Raw genomic sequence first — 17,534 nt, forward strand, 5'->3', positions numbered from 1 at the left:
AAGCCAAGTCAGAGGCATTTAATTTGGGACTATGTTAAATGTATTCTTATTTCCCTTTCTAGATCCTAATTTTGTACGTACTTTTCTTACCACGTATCGCTCCTTTTGTAAGCCTCAAGAACTCCTCAGTTTATTGATAGAACGGTGAGTTAAAAAAAAAACTCTACCCTATCACTGTGTTTGGTTTTCATTGTTCCATTTGCAGGATGAAGTGCCCATTTTGGTGTTGTATGCAATCAGGTTAAATGTTGGCACATTCATCTTGGAACACATCACTCCAAGAGCTTCTAAGGCTCCCTGTTGCCCACAGTCCATTAAATGCTTAATTAAATAATGCTTTTTAAAGGGTTTGTGTGGTCTGGTGCACAGTTTAGACTACACTAAAAATAGAATAGGCATTGCCTTTTTAGAAGTCTTTGGCTCTTAGCTTTGCAGTGAGAGGTGTAGCTGTGAAGAAAGAGTTGAATATGGGAAAGAGAAAAATTGGAAACATCTAGTCAGTTTTTAATGCCTTCTAATTACACAGTTTTTTGAGTGAGGCTCTTTAATGAACACTTGTATAAGCATTAAAACGGACTGTCCTAGCTGATTGGCATAACAGCAAAATAGTACCTGGGATGTGATGGAAGGATGGAAGACAGCAGGCTATAAGTAGAGGTTATAGTGGCATTAAAAAAAAGTTTCCTGATCTGAAGAGAATTTTTTAGCAATGTTGCTGTTGCTGCTTACTCATTTTTAAAAATAAAACAGCTATAGAAATTTATCCTGAAGGCATAGTATTGTTTAATGGTTTTGTTTTTTTAAATCTTAGTAATGATTCCCCAAACTGGGAATGTGTCAGATCTGCTGATTTGGTATAGACCAAAATGTGAGACTCAGTTGTGGTGTAGTAAGAGGGCATGTACAAAGCTGAATAATGTTCCACTAGTATTCCATTCTGGGGTGTAGGGTGAGAGCCAGGACAGTATAAATAATGAGGTGTTTGTTGAGGTAGTGGAAATTTTCTTTTCTGACCACGTGGAAAGGGATAGAAAATCTCTATCGCCTTTGCTGTTAGAAAGCTTTTGGCTCCTGTAGAGCCAGAATTATTAGAATTGAGTTTTGCAGTTTATGAAATTTAGTGTCATTGAACCAATAGTATAAATCTGTCTTCAGTCACTTCACAACACCTGCAGTAACATACACCTACTTGCAATTATATGCCAGAATGTGTTTTAATGTATTTCTCCTTTCTTTTATTCTGGAATGCCTTTAGTTTATGTTCCAACTTCTTAAAATTATTATTATTACTAGATTTGAAATCCCAGAGCCTGAGCCAACAGAAGCTGATAGGCTGGCGATAGAGAAAGGAGAACAGCCCATCAGCGCAGACCTTAAAAGATTTCGCAAGGAGTACATCCAGCCAGTACAACTCAGGTTTGAGCTTCTTCTCTTCTGTAGGCAACAGTTGTCACATTCAATGGTGGGAAAACATAAATCACCCTTCACTTGGGAAGAAATTATTTGGGCCCTTTCACTCCATACCACTCTAGCACTGCAATTCCACTTCAGCTGCCTTGGTAACATCTTGTGGAATGCTATGGTTTGTAGTTTAGTAAGGCCCTAGAGACCTATGGCTGAAAATTCCAAATAACCTTTCCTAAACTGCAAATCCCAGAATTCCATACGCTGTTGTCATAGCAGTTAAAGTAGAATCGTAGTGATAGAATTGTGTAGTGTGAAGAGCTCCTGGTTTGTTAATACAGGAATATAAAACACTGAGAGTTTGTCCAGAGAATCCTTGGATTTGTGGACCAAGAACTGCTGTGTGACGATAGCTTTGGGTGTGTGCTGGGAAGGTCAAATAGCACAGTTCACTTAGAAACAGTGTGAAAGCCTTTAGGAAATCTCTCAGGCTGCTCCACTTGCAAAATTAGGGGGTTATACTATGGTCTCAACTTATACGAAATCGTATATAGAACTGCATAGAATTTTACTGACATATATTATGTAAAGTGGCACATTGAACTGCCTAAAGCAGTGTATACATTCAAGGTGTCATTACAGCCCTTCCCAGGAATAATAGTTCACCTTATTACAATTACAATCATGATTAGTATGCAAAGGAGTCTGAAAACTCCTGAATGTTTTACACAAATGTACATATTAATGATTAATGCAGGCCTTCCCTTCCTAGTTCCTCTCCCGGTTTACTGTGACTTATGTCGCTCTGTCCACCAATTCTTCTCTTAAATTTAATGTGAAGAATTACATTAAAATTAAATAAAATTCTTGCCTCAAGAAGAAGAATCCTCCCTCCGTATCTACTGTCATCATCAGACCTGGGAGGGAGTGAAAAAGTCAGAACCAGTTCCATCAGGTCTAGCTATGAATTCTGTGACTTACGTCACTCTCTTTAATCTTATTTTATTGTATTTTATTGTATTCTTTGTATTTTTATTGCTGTAACCCGCCCGGATTCCTTGTGATTGTGCGGGCTATAAATAAATCATTATTATTATTATTATTATTATTATTATTATTATTGAGACTCTAAAGATCACAAGATAGTATGCCCTTTGGGATCAAGGACGGGGCTATGCCATATTGTCATTTAGGGGTGTGTGTGTATGTTTGTGTTGTTTTGTTTTAAAGAGGGAGATTGATGTTTCATTCTGCAAGCCTGTATACACTCACCTTGGAGTAACTCTTTGAATTCAAAGAGACTTCACTTCTGGGTGAATTGGATAGGACAGTACTGGCAATGTTGTGAACAAAAGGGAAGTGGATACCCTTCAGGGAAAACTGCTTAATACAGTGCGCCCATGTCATACGTGGGTGTGCCATATGCGGCTTCCAGCATATGCTGGAAGGCGCACAGGAAAAACGTCTCCCGCGTCCCGAAAGAAGTAATGGGGCACGCCAGGTGCGTGCCGCAAGAATGAGCCCCATTGTTTCTAATGGGGCTTGAGTTTACATGGTTTTTCCCTTATGCGGCGGGGTCCAGAACAGATCTCTCACGTAAGGGAAGGGCCAACTGAAAAAAGAAGCAACAAATTTTAGCACTTTGATTTTTTGAAACTCAGTAACTGCCAGTTTTATTTTTGGACTAGATAAATGCTTCTGTCCTTAAAGGGTACATCTTTGAATAAAGATGGAAAGTCTGTATAAGCCGATCGCTGGAAAATTTCTGAAAACCATTGAAGGCTCTTGAAAAGAGACCATAATGAGTGGGTGGGGAAGCTTTGGCCCTCCAGGTGTTGTTACATTATAGTTCATATCATCTTCAAGCATCCTAGCCATTGATGTGCATTGAGAATAATTGTATATTAACAGCTGGAGATACACTGGTTCCCTTTTATTGTAATTCAGAAAGGAAAACAGAAGCATTTAGCAAAACTGATGTGTAGATGTTGTCCTCAATAAGGAACCATCCACCAGCAGATTAAGCAGTTACCATGTCACATTAGACCATGGAGAAGGAGACATCTACACCCATCTTTGCACTGTCAGTGAGATTAGTACAGGGTACCATGTCCAGTCTGGCCAAGCCATCTTTATATTTATTCATCATTATTAACCTAATAAATGTAGACTCTGCTTTTCTCCCAGCAAGGGACTCAAAGCAGCTTACAAAAATCCAGCTAAAATTTTATTATTGTTTTTGTGTCCCTTGAGGTTTTTCCTGACATATGGTAACTCTAAATTGAACCTGAGGTTTCCTGGGCAAGATTTCTTTAGAGGAGATTTGCCATTGCCTTCCTCTGAGACTGAATGAAAGTGACTTGCCCAACCTCACCCAGTGGGTTCACAGGGCTGAGTAGGGACCCCTAGCCTCCACAGTCCTAGTCCAACACTCACACTTATTTACAAAAGTTAAAAAAGTGGCTAGACATCTGCATTTTAAAAGCACATAGTTAAAACAGTTAAGAACACATTTTAGAGGTTAGCATCCATGTTTCACAATTCATTTCTGCTACAGTTATTGATTTGACTGTTATTATTTACCTGACAGGCTGGGGCTGGGGAGTCTTAAAGAGAGCCATAATACTTTATTCAACTCCTGAATGGCATTGGGACATAACCTGTTGGTAGATGTCTCCTTTGGTATCTTGAATGAGCTTTCAAAGAAATCTACCCATGCATTATTTTTATTTCCCTTGTGAAAGTAATGGGTGTGGTTTCCTGGGGAGTTAGATACAGTAAGAACCTCAGAGTTTTGAGCTTTTTCCAGTTGAGGAAATAGTTTGGTGGCTTATAAATTTATTCATGTTTCAGCAAACCAGAAAACAGCATCCTCCTCCACCCCTTCTGCTTTACCGTTGATTGGACAGTCTGTCTCATTTTAGGTTTGTGAAAACTAAAATGGTGGCATTTCTCCCTTCATCTTTGATTTTTTTTAACTCCTACCCCCAGGATATTAAATGTTTTTCGGCATTGGGTGGAACACCATTTTTATGATTTTGAAAGAGATCAGGAGCTACTCGATAGACTGGAAACATTTATTTCCACTGTAAGAGGTATGTGAATTGAATTACTCAGATCAATATTTAGATTCCAGTGATGTGTCTCAGTTGGTTTCTAGATCATTGCTGGATCATCTCACGTCTAGCTTTTCATGAATTCCTGAGTTCCCTTGGGCTCTACTTGCTTATGTGTCAGAAGACAATGGTATTTACAAGTGCTACAAGCCAGTAATGTGCTGTCAATTTCCTCTCTAATTCACTTTCTGTTTAACAAAAGGAAAAACATTACACTACGCAAGAGGGATTTGAGTCTCTTTGAATTTCTCTGGATTTGTGTCTTGCTTGCACAAGAAAAAGTTAATCATTTATAGCAGTGTTGCTCAAAAGTGGCAGTCTCTGGACCGTTGCTGGTCCCTGGTAAGATTTCAGGAAAGAAACAAGTGTACTCAGTGGGCACAAATTTAGTGCTGGCTTCCAGTCCTCCACTTCAGATAGCCTGAGGTGGCTTACAGCACTACTTTTTAACAGCAATTGTGCAGATACCATTTTTGTTACTCTGTTTAGGAAAACTCTGTTCATTGTCATGTGTAACACAGAAATACATGCCTGTCTTCCATGTTTCTGTTTTGGAAGAAAGGTGGAATATAAATCCAATAAATAAATAAATTTAACCAGAAAATGGCCACATGGGATGCAATTTTGAGCATAGAAATAAAGTCCCTGTGAATCTCAACCATCATTTATGCATATGAGAGACGGATGGTTGAGATTCATAATGACCTTAATGAATATATATTTATTTTAAAGCCAGAAGGGTCACCAAACAAGATTTCTGGTAGTCAAGACAAAGGCGTGGAAAGTGACCTTTGTGACATGTGTGTGGATGGAGCATACATCTTGCACAGAGAAGGTATGAGTTTCAGTCATTCAGAAGATGCCAGGCAACTTCTGCTTGAGTCTCTGGAGAGCCCATTGGCAGTTGGAATGGACTGTCATGGAGTGGATGGACTGAGATCTGAGGAAGAAGACTCAGGGATGAAACAGATGGTCAAAATAAACTGATTTCTGGCCAATTTTGAGGCAGGGCGTTTACATGACGCATGCCTCGAAGCTGTCCGGAAACCACTCCCAAATTGTGCTACGGGGAGAAAAGCCGGACTAAAAAGGAGCTGGATTATTCTGCTTCTTTCCAGATAGTGCACACCTTCATTTGTATATTTAAATGCCATGACACCAGAGCAGCTCTAAAAGGGCGCTCTATCCAAACCGTAATCTTAATTGTTCTGGTAGGGACCGAGCTGCCATACCCAAGCAATGAGGGTGGCAATACCCAAAAGAGAAACCATGATATCTCTCATGGAGATGAGTTAAAACGTACACCAGACAGAAAGTGAGAGGTTTAAGGGGGGCATGATTGAACCTTGCCAGCATCTACATGGGCACACCTCTGCTCCAGTGCCCTTTCCTGGTGGAGCGTTGCACATGCAACTTTGTGCAGGTTCACAGGGATGGCCATCCAGTGGGATGGCAGTTGCCAGTGGTTTGGTCCTGCACCACTTTTTCGCCCCTCAGATAATTTTTTTTAATAGTATGACATATAGGATGTAGATTTCATCTTTACTTGACACAGAATTTAGAGCTTTTGGCAGTGTGCTATTTTCCTATTAATTAATTTATTTATGGGATTTTTATCCTACCTTTCTTCCAGAATGTTATGGGGTGTGTGTGTGTGTGTGTGTGTGTGTGTGTAGATATACACATGTGGACAGTATTAAACTAGGAGCCTATGGCCCTTTACGAATGGGCCTTTTAGTATGTACCCTGTACGTACTAAGGTTGCCCGGGGGCGTCTCTTTCAGACGCCCCCAATCCTAGTACATACAGTGTACGTACAAAATGGCGGCGCCCATTCTACATGGGCGCCACCATTAGGACGTCACGGCCACACCGCCTCCAAACGGAGCGGTGTGGACATGACATCCTGGCGCAATGGAAGGGTGCCTGTGATGCCCTTTCCGCGGTGCCGGAAGGAGCTCTGTTTCGGAGCTCCTTCCTTCATTTGTGTCACTGGCGCAGCCTTTACACTGCTGCGCCAGCAACACAAAAGAGAAAGGGGCCAAGCAGCCCCTTTCTCTTTTCCCCCGCCGCTGTCGTGGTGTCCTTGGGGCTTGAAGCCCCAAGGACACCCCTTTCCAGGCTGCGAGGAAGCGGCCTTTTGACACTTCCCCACCGCCTGTAAAAGGGGTGGATCGGGGCCTCAGGGCTGTCGCTGTGGCAGCTGAGGCCCCAATCCATCGGGGAAAGGGGCGGGTACAGGCCACCCCAAAGGGGCAGTCTGTAAACTGCCTATAACAAATGCTTTCCTTTCCTACTTCACAGTAGCTTCAGTATAAAAAATAAAATATATTGTCCCACAGTATAAATTACATTGTAGTGTGTCCTAGGATTTCAAATGAGGATTAAAGAAACAGTCATTGCTGTCCCTGTTCCCACCCACCCTTGTCCCAAAGCATCTGTGTTGTATCTTTGCTCAAAAGTTGCCTGTGTTGGTGTATTTTCTAAATCACTGTCACTCGGACTGATGGTCCCTGAACTAGTGACAGTCTGCAGATAACCAGCTGCCACTTCCCTCCAGGTTTCTGGGAAAGAAATCAACAGCCGTGGCCAAAAAGCACAAGTGCTGGTCCTTGTTGTTGTTGTTGTGAGTCTTTAAGTTGTTTCTTACTTATGGTGACTCTAAGACAAACCTATCATGAGGTTTTCTTGACATGATTTGTTCAAAAGACATTTGCCATTACCTTCTCCTGAGACTGAGAGAGTGAGAATGGTTTTCATGGCAGAGCAGGGAATTGAACGCTGGTCTCTAGAGTCATAGTCCAACTCTCAAACCACTATGCCATCCTGGTATACGGGAGGGGAATAATTGCCAGTCCCCCATATCAGATAGCTTGGGAAGCACTGTTATAGAGCCCAGTATGCATTTTTGAAAGTGTACAAACAGTGGTTGCTATTTCAAAAACTGCTGTTTTTTGAAAATTTGCCTTCTGAGACATTTCTTCCTAGATATGATCCCTGTTTTTGACAAGGAATGTTCATTGTGTTTTATGCTTGCAAGCTTGCAATATATACCTCTGCTGTGATATGTTTAAAACATCTGTGTGGTCTTTCCCACCATGTTTAGCAGTCTAAACATGGTAGAGCATGATGATAGAGCACAGATATTGTGTGCTTGAAGCCGTAGAGGATTGTTTGTTTGTTTAGGGCAGTCGCCTTTCAGCTCCAAGCAGTCTTGGATGAAGCCGATTATCTAGACCCATTTCAAACTGGCTTCAGAGTGGGACACGGAGTCGAGACTGCCATGGTCGCCTTAGTCGATGATCTCCGTCTGAGCATTGACAGGGGAAATGTGACCCTGTTAGTGCTCTTAGACATCTCAGCGGCCTTCGATACCATCGACCATGGTATCTTTCTGGAACGCCTGGGAGAGTTAGGTATTGGGGGCACTGCGCTCCAGTGGTTCTGGTCCTACCTCTCGGGAAGGTTCCAGTCGGTGAGGCTGGGGGATAGCTGCTCCTGCAAAAGGGAGCTGACATCTGGCGTTCCGCAGGGCGCCATTCTATCCCCCATGCTATTTAATATTTACATGAAGCCGCTGGGAGAGATCATCCGGAGGCATGGAGCTTGGTGTTATCAGTACGCTGATGACACCCAGATTTATCTCTCCATGTCTCCAACTGATACAGTGTCTAAGGATGGCACTTCCCCTCTGGACCCCTGCCTGGAGTCAGTAATGGGCTGGATGAGGAAAAACAGACTCAAGCTAAATCCAGAGAAAACAGAGGTACTCATGATAGGCACCCCGAATCCAGATAGGGAAATTTGTCATCCTATCCTTGACGGGGTTAAGCTCCCCCTAAAGGATAAAGTTCGCAGTTTGGGAGTACTCCTGGACTCATCTCTACAGTTATCATCTCAAGTAGATGTGATGGCCAGGAGTGCTTGGTACCAGCTTCGGCTGATACGCCAACTGCGCCCCTGTCTGGATCGAAAGGACCTTGAAACTGTAGTATATGCACTGGTAACCTCTCATTTGGATTTCTGTAATGCGCTCTACATGGGGCTACCTTTGTACCAGGTTCGGAAGCTTCAGTTAGTTCAGAACGCTGCAGCCAGATTGGTCACAGGTACCCATAGATCGGACCATATAACACCTATATTAAAATCTCTCCACTGGCTGCCTATTAGCTTCCAGGCACAATACAAAGTGTTGGTCGTTACCTTTAAAGCTCTACATGGCTCAGGCCCAAGTTACTTGAGGGAGCGCCTCTCCCTACATAATCCCCCCCCCCCCGCACCCTCAGAACATCTGGGACATATGTACTTAAATACCCCAGGGTAAAACTAGTAAAAACTTATCAGAGAGCCTACAGGCGACAGCTGCTGCTCATTGGAATGCTCTCCCTGAAAAGATCCGGCTATGTTCCACGCTGGAAGCCTTCAAGAAGGCTTTGAAAACGCATCTTTTTCAAATAGCATACACCCCTGATTCTCTTTAGAGATAGAATACCCTAACTAAGATCCAGATACCCAACCACAACTGATCGTTTTTAAATGGACTTGTATTTGTTAGGAGATTTTTACTGTACTGTGTAATATTGCTGACGTAATGGATATTTTATTGTATTGCTTGAGTATTGTACTGTTTTGTATTATATTGTATGCTACTGTGAACCGCTTTGATCAGACGGAAAAGCGGTATACAATTATTATTATTATTATTATTATTATTATTATTATTATGTTTGTTATATCTTCTAGGCAAATCCATGAAGAAGTGGGTGGAATCCATTGCAAAGATTATCCGGAGGAAAAAGCAAGTTCACGCGAATGGGATCAGCCACAATATCACCTTTGAAAGCCCCCCGCCCCCAATTGAGTGGCATATCAGTCGCCAGTTTGAAACGTTTGACCTCATGACACTGCATCCCATAGAGATTGCTCGGCAGCTGACTCTCTTAGAATCTGATCTCTACCGGTAAGCCAGTGATTTGTTGGTTTCTGTGTCACATTGTGTGAAATCCTTTCTTGCAAGATGTATTTTGCAAATTAATCTTGAATGGTTTGCAACCATGCTGAACTGGGCTCAGGGGGAAGGATTTTGATGATAGAGCACAGATATTGTGTGCTTGAAGCCGTAGAGGATTGTTTGTTTGTTTGTTTGTTTATGGTATTTATGCCCCATAATAAATAAATAAATAACCAACCCTCTACGGCTTCAAGCAGGGGTCAATATTATATATTGGCCCATAACCCCCCAAAATGGCCTCTAGAGGGTGTGGAGATTATATCCACTTCAGGAGAAAGGTGGCATATGTTCAGAGGCCTCAAAACCATTTTACAAAACTTTTTTTTTTCTTGCTCCATAGTGCTATTTTTTGAGGTGGGGAGCAAGCAGGCTCAATTTGGGCCCCAGAGAAGATTTTAAAAGGAAAGACTTCTCTGCTCACTACCTGTTAAAATGCAAAAAAGGCCTCGTGTGGGCCTAAAATGGCCAGTTGTTGTTGTTGTTGTTGTTGTTTAAGTCATGTCCACATCATATGATCTTTGGAATAGCGGTATATAAATAAAACAAATTATTATTATTATTATTATTATTATCATCATCATGGCAACCCTAAGGTGAACCTGTCATGGGGGTTTCTGGGCATAAGTTTTTCAGAGGATGTTTGCCCTTGCCTTCCCCTGAGAGAATGTGACTTGCCCAAGGTTGTCCAGTAGGATTACATGGCCACAAGGGGATTCAAGTCCAGGTCTCCAGAATCATATTCCAACACTCCAACCATTATACCACGTCGGGTCATAGGAAGGCCCAAGAACATGGTGGAAATGCCCCCAGAGGGCATTTGGGGGCAAAAAAAGTTCTGTTTGTTTTTTGCGGAGGTGTGTGGTGGGAATTATGACTGTCCAAGATCTCCTGAGGGAATAATGAAGCTATCCACATTTGCCCACCTCTGCCCTAGACTTCTGATCACTCTAAATTAAAAATGTGCCAGGTAGACAGAAAGAAAGTTTTCCACCCGAAATCTTAGGAAAGCAGCTCCCAGTTAGCCTTCCCTCTCTGGGTGTCCTTCAGATGTTTTATGAGTTCCCATAATCCTTGATTGTTGGCCATTATGGCTGAGATGGGTAGAAGTTGGGTTCCACTCCAGGAGAAAGGTGGCATATAATTAAATATTAAAAAATAAATGAATAAAAACAGATTACATAACACCAGAAAAAACTGTTTTGGGCACAGTGGAACCATAGATGTGATTCAGTTGAAGGTTCATATGGTGCCTCAGCTCACCCCACCTCACCTCCCATAAATTGTGGGAATAAGTTATTTATTTATATATTTTAATGATATTTGTGTATGAATTTGTAGGCTAAATAAGAAACAGTGACTTCATCATTCTAAAGCGTTACATAAATGTTAAATTTATCCAATAATTTGAAGTATTTGTTGCCTTGTACAAAAGTTCTTGGAGAATTGTTCAGCAAGGTAAACGACAACAATAGCTGCCTTGGATTCTGTACAAGGAGAAAGATGGGATATAAATTAAGTTTTAGGTTAAGTTTTCCAAGTAGGTCCTAGTAGCTAGCAATGTACAATCACAGTATCCCATCTTCAGGTTATCAAGTACCATGTCAGTGCCATTAATACCTAAACTCCCTCAGCTTTCTCCATCTCATATACTTTTACCCTCTCTGCCCTCTGTTTTCAGGGCTGTGCAGCCATCTGAACTTGTGGGGAGTGTGTGGACAAAAGAAGATAAAGAAATCAACTCTCCAAATCTACTGAAAATGATTCGACATACAACGAATCTCACACTTTGGTTTGAAAAGTAAGTATTGGCTTTCAGTCATGCTGAACTAGATGACCTAAATTAAATAAGTGTAGAGACACCAGAGATATGTCGATATGACATTTTTAAAAGATTATCACTTTTAAGCAAGCAAAAAATCAATGTTTGTCTCTTTCTTTGTCTTGTGAATTAGGTGCATAGTGGAAATGGAAAATTTTGAAGAGAGAGTGGCCGTGTTAAGCAGGATAATAGAAATCTTGCAGGTTTTTCAAGACTTGAATAATTTTAATGGTGTGCTGGAGATAGTCAGTGCAATGAATTCTGTCTCTGTGTACAGATTAGATCACACATTTGAGGTAAGTCTTGGTGGTTTTGAAAGTGCTAATTTCAAAAATATAGTTGTCAATATTTCATGGCATTTGAAATTCAGTGTAGATGTGCAATTGTATACAGAGAATGAGGGCTGTAATTGCTTTGCTTTTTTTTTTAAATGAAGCTATACTTCCAGAAGCAGGTAAAGAAACTTAAGCACTGGATAGCTTTACTAAATATATCATCCAGTTTTTTGTTTGATTTGTTAACTAGAACAAACTTGAGTAGTTTACTCAAATGTAAAACAAGGCTTTAGTTTAAAAGCAATAGAATTCTTTTCATGGTTGCATCTTACACTGTGTTCTACAAACTGAACCCATCTTGTTTTGGCAATGACTCTGTATTATGAACTGAGTTACAGCATTTCTGTGTGTGATCTATTTCAGTAGTAATACATATCTGTCTTGCATTGTACTTCCCATATCTTAGGGAATAAATTTGTCAGATTGTGAAGTCGGGTTTGCTGAATAATTTTTTAAATAATGGGGAGATGAAGAGAAGTACCTTGGGCCCTTGGTATCCGCTGGGGTTTGGTTCTAGGGCCACAGTGGATACCAAAATCCATGGATACTCAAGTCTTGTTATGTACAATGGTGTAGTGAAATGGGGTCCTTTATATAAAATGCAAAATCAAGGTTTTCTTTAGCAAGTTTTTGTATATTTTCAAGCTGTAGATGTTTGAATCCTTGGATGCCGAATCTTGGATACAAGGGGGCAAGTGTAATATATAGTGAATAGATATATGTCCTGTAAGGACAGGTAACATATACATAGGTCTGTGAGATATAATAAACATGCAAATTGTCAAGGTATACGCAAAACAAAAAAAGAATGTGAAGTTTTATGACAATTTGCCCACTGTTGAATATTCCACAGACGGTCTGCAAAATGTTAAAATATGTGGCTTTCATTTCTCTCTTCACCAAATCAGGCACTTCAGGAGAGAAAAAAGAAAATTTTGGATGAAGCAGTAGAATTAAGTCAAGATCACTTTAAAAAATACCTTGCTAAGCTAAAATCAATCAACCCACCCTGTGTGCCTTTCTTTGGTAAGTTACACTGCAGAGACTGAGGGGCAAAACAGACCACCCTGAAGTGGCGGCTTCAAGCTGCCCTTCCAAAGCTGGATTGGGGCCATGGCAACTGCACACCATGGCCCCAATCTGCCTTGAAGCTGCCCGAAAAAGAAGCAGCAAATAGCCACTCCTTTTTTGGACAGCAAAAATCTGGCTTTTCCATCCACGCGGGAAGCCAGCGTCATGATGGTCTGGCGGCATGTGGCATATAAACACCACACCACCAGAGCATCATGAAGTTGCCCCTATGCAAACACCCGGGTGGCTTCCAGGCAGCTTGGAAGTGTGTGACGTGTAAACACCGTGCTCCCAAGCCTCCTGGAAGGCAGTGCAAAGGGGCAGTATCCCTTAAGGAACTTTTTGATATACAGCTTTTAAACCATAAAAAGATTATTGATAAACTTGTGCCTTCATTTATCGAGGCTTGTACATACTCTTCTGAGCTGAGGCTTCTGTGCTGAAGATGTTTTCTTTTAAAATTAATTTTGGTGTGTGAAAAAAAATAGTAAATGTGAAAAATATATCTTTTATTTTAAAAAATCCTTGTTTTCCTAACTTCTGTAAATGTGATGTTATTGCTGAATTATGTTCAGCAAATGTTCCTATCCTTCTATGAAATGTCCATTTTTATACCGAGTCATCAGATAGTGCCATTTCATAGAAATTCACACTGTTTAAAGCAAAACACTTCACCATTATCCACATGGTGATGGTTTTATTGTTGCTCTAAGAGGAGAAGCCTGTATGCAACCAAACAGCAAACTTTTTCACTTTTCACTCTCGCTTGTAGAGGATTCAGAATGCTTCATTAATATTCTGATGCTAATTATTTTAAGTAAACCTGTAAAGCAGATTAGCCCTATTATCACAGAAATTGTGATGCAAAAAGGTGAAAAAATGGCTTGCCTAAAGCTATCTAATAAAGTCATAGAAAAGTGAGACTTTAATGGTTGAATCTCCATCTCTTAGCCCTTCTGCTGCGGAAAAGATAATACAGGTATCTGCAGTTAACAGAATAGATGTGTTCCTGGACATTGTTGTTGTTGTGTGCCGTCAAGTTGCTTATGATTTATGGTGACCCTAAAGGGGACCATTTCATAGGGATTTCTTGGCAAGTTTCTTCAGAAGGGGTTTGCCACTGCCATCTTCTGAAGCTGAGATTGTGTGACTTGTCCAAAGTCACCCAGTGACTTTCCAAGACCAACCCAGGATTTGAACCCTGGTCTCCAAGTGTCTTAGTCCAATGCTCAAATCACTATGCTGGTCCTCCTGGACATAACTTCCTTGAAAATAAAATTTGGCACTAGAGCCAGAAATAGCATGGAAAAAATAGTGATAAGTTCATACATCCTGAAAAAGAAGGGTAGTTCAATATATTTTAGCAAACTTTATTCAAAATGAGCAATATACACTTGTGAACTGGAGTGGGGGAGGGAGAGAAGTCAAGTAAGCCTAATATAAAAATTCCAGCATGTCATAGTGGTTTGAGTGTTGTACTGCAACTCTGGAGGCCAGGGTTTGATGGCTCAGCTGTGATCCCCCTTGGGCAAGTCACACTCTCTCAGCTTCAGAAGACAGCAATAGCAAACCCCTTCTGAAGAAACTTGCCAAACAAAAGGCCCAATGATAGGTTCAATTTAGGGTCACTACAAGTAAAATAAAATGACTTGGAGGCACACAACAATAGCAAAAGCCTTACATAAAGAAACAAAACATTTTGAACTTTCTAGTGACTACTAGATTGCTTTTTCCAAAATGCATCCAGGGATGACCTTTTTTCTGCCACCAGCCACCACTTCTTATGATTTCAACGTTGTTCGCCAAACATCTACATCTGTGCTTTTTTAACATGCTCAGGATAGCTGGCAAGGAAGGCTTATCTCCTTTTCCTTTTCCTTCTCCTCTTCACACATGCTCAGTGAGTCTGGAAGCACCTGTCTTTGCTTTTCGTTTTAGCTGCAGACACACACTGCTACAAGCAGGATCAGCTGGAGCAAAATTCCACTTTTTCCTAGCTCAAGGTTTTTAAAGTACATTAACTGAAGAGGGCATGATGATGCCTGGCACTCCTCCTACACTGTCTTCCTAATGCTGGTGCTGCTAAAAACATCGTAGCTAGACAGAGGGTGAGGAAGAAGGACTGGGCGCACCTAAAAAGACTATAAGGCTCTTCACTATTATAGGCCTTCTTGATGGCTTCCCCTAGTTTCTGGAAATCCCTTCCCAGGGAAGTCAAAATGGTCCCCTTGTCCTTCCGTCCGTCAGGCTAAGACATTTTTGTTCAGGCAGGCTTTTGAAACAGAAAGCCTTTAAGGAATGAGCTGTTTAAACTGCACTGTTTTTATGTGCTTTACTCTTTTTTTAAACCTCAATATATTATTTTAATGAGTTATGTGTTTTAATCATGTAAATTTGTTTAAATACTGTAACACTTTTGCATGCTTGGTCCCTTGTTATCTGCTGGGGTTTGTTTCCAGGACCTCCCATGGATGCTAAAGTCCCATTAAATACAATTGGGTAGTAAAATGGTGTCCTTTCTATAAAATGGAAAACCACAGAAATGGAAATTCGCTATCTGGAATTTACACAAACACACACACGCGCACACACACTCAAACGGTGGATGCTAGAATCCATGAATAAAAAAGCTGTGGATAAGGAAGGCTGATTGTATTTCATATACGGTTGCCAACCCAGGATTAACGGTTGAAAGAAAAAGCTTTAGTTTTTTTCATTGTCATGATGTTGGTCATAATACAGAAATAATAAAAAGATGTCTTAAATATGAACAGTCTAAAATTTCCTTTCTTCCAAACTTCTGTTAGGAATATACTTAACAAATATTCTAAAGACAGAAGAAGGTAATCCTGATTTTCTTAAAAGACAAGGCAAAGGATTGATCAACTTCAGTAAGAGACGGAAAGTAGCTGAAATCACAGGAGAAATCCAGCAATATCAGAACCAGCCTTACTGTTTACGGGTCGAACCAGAGATACGGGTAATTGCAGAGCGTTTTTGTTCTTTGCTGCTTATGGAAAAGAAAGCCATTGTTTGGGTGTTCTGCTGAGGCCATAAAAGCAGTAAGAAATCAAACCCTGGGGAACACCCCATAAAATCCTCAGAATAGACTGGAAGTAATCTCAAAGAGGCTCAGTAGCTGAATGATTTATTGGTTGACATGTTATTTTGGTCTTTTCAGAGGTTTTTTGAAAATTTGAACCCCATGGGAAACACCCCAGAAAAAGAGTTCACAGACTACTTGTTCAACAAATCACAGGAGATTGAGCCTCGGAATTGTAAGCAGCCATCTAGATATGTAAGTCTTTCCTGTATTAGAAAATAATTTTAGGCCACCTTTAAAGATGGAGAATATATGATTTTGCCTTATTGGAAGTGTATAGAGAGAAAGAAAGATTTAGTTGATTATACAACATGCATAATGCACATTATCTTAGCGTTCTTAATGCTCTTAGTTATCTATCAATCAATTGCTTGATCTATTGCTTTACCCCCTCACACAGTAATATAAGAACTAACATTTAGATAGACATATATGTAGGTAGGTAGGAAGAATTGTTATACTATTATGATGTATATAGTTAGCCGACCATATCCATGAATTTTATTATCCATAGATTCAATCATCCACAGCTTGAAAATATTCCAAAACTTTATAAATTCCAATAAGCAATCCTTGATTTTGCCATTTTATATAAGGGACACCATTTCACTGTGCCATTGTATCTATTGGGTATTGGGTATAGCTCCCTATACAGTACAGATGGTCAAAGACTAATCACAGATAAAGCTTCCATTCTGAACTGATGGGCTGAACATTTCCAAAGCCTCTTTAGTGCCAACCGAGTAGTCCAAGACTCAATTATTCAACATATGACACAACAACCGATGAAGAAGTAATTGGACATAGCTCCCACTTTGTAAGAGACCCTTAAGGCCATACAACAGATGAAAAATGGCAAGGCAGCCGGGATTGATGGAATTCCACCTGAAGCTTGGAAACAGGGAGGTCATGTACTCCATGCTAAACTCCATGAGTTCCTTGTGAGTTGCTGGGGAAAAGGCGAACTGCCATCAGATCTCCGAGATGCAGTCATTATCACCCTGTATAAGAAAAAATGAGCAAAATCTGATTGCTCAAACACTGCTCTCCATTGCTGGAAAAATCCTTGCAAGGATACTGCTGAACAGATTAGTTCCTGCCATTGCAGAAGAACTTCTCCCTGAAAACCAATGTGGCTTTAGAGCTAATTGGAGCACTACAGACATGGTATTTGCCCTTAGACAACTGCAAGAGAAATGTAGGGAGCAGAACAAAGGACTCTATGTAACATTTGTCGACTTCACCAAAGCCTTTGACACTGTGAGTAGAAATGGTCTGTGGCAGATCCTGGAACAACTAGGATGCCCCCCCAAATTCCTCCAAATGATCATCCTGCTACATGAAGGCCAGCAAGGTCAAGTCAGATATGGCGATGCTCTCTCGGAGCCCTTTCTAATAACTAATGGTGTGAAACAAGGTTGTGTTCTCGCTCCAATTCTATTTCCAATCTTCTTCAGCATGATGCTTCAAAGGGCTACGGCAAATCTCAAAGAAGAAGACGGCATTTATATACGCTACTGTACTGATGGTAGCCTGTTTAACATAAGCCGTCTGAGGGCTTCCACCAAGACTCTAAACTATCTAGTCCATGAGCTGCATTTGCTGACGATGCCGCCCTCGTTGCCCATACAGAAGCAGCTCTGCAGCCCCGAACATCTTGTTTTGCAACAGCTGC

General features: G+C 40.8%; 1 protein-coding gene across 4 annotated transcripts in view; it reads left to right on the forward strand.

Annotated features, from left to right (window-relative positions):
- Positions 1-17,534, forward strand: part of LOC149315308 (son of sevenless homolog 2) — a 46,229-nt gene that overhangs the window by 22,577 nt on the left and 6,118 nt on the right. For all 4 annotated transcript variants that reach the window (XM_089522933.1, XM_089522935.1, XM_089522932.1 and 1 more), the window contains exons 11-19: positions 63-144; positions 1,294-1,416; positions 4,396-4,499; positions 9,264-9,480; positions 11,210-11,329; positions 11,484-11,646; positions 12,594-12,711; positions 15,564-15,736; positions 15,938-16,054. In XM_089522933.1, coding sequence (XP_089379059.1) covers positions 63-144; positions 1,294-1,416; positions 4,396-4,499; positions 9,264-9,480; positions 11,210-11,329; positions 11,484-11,646; positions 12,594-12,711; positions 15,564-15,736; positions 15,938-16,054 — 1,217 coding nt within the window. The remainder of the gene's footprint in view (positions 1-62; positions 145-1,293; positions 1,417-4,395; positions 4,500-9,263; positions 9,481-11,209; positions 11,330-11,483; positions 11,647-12,593; positions 12,712-15,563; positions 15,737-15,937; positions 16,055-17,534) is intronic.

The sequence above is a fragment of the Sceloporus occidentalis genome, unplaced genomic scaffold (assembly GCF_023333645.1).
Source record: "Sceloporus occidentalis isolate IW3139 unplaced genomic scaffold, rSceOcc1.0.p SCAF_4, whole genome shotgun sequence".
NCBI lineage: Eukaryota > Metazoa > Chordata > Lepidosauria > Squamata > Phrynosomatidae > Sceloporus > Sceloporus occidentalis.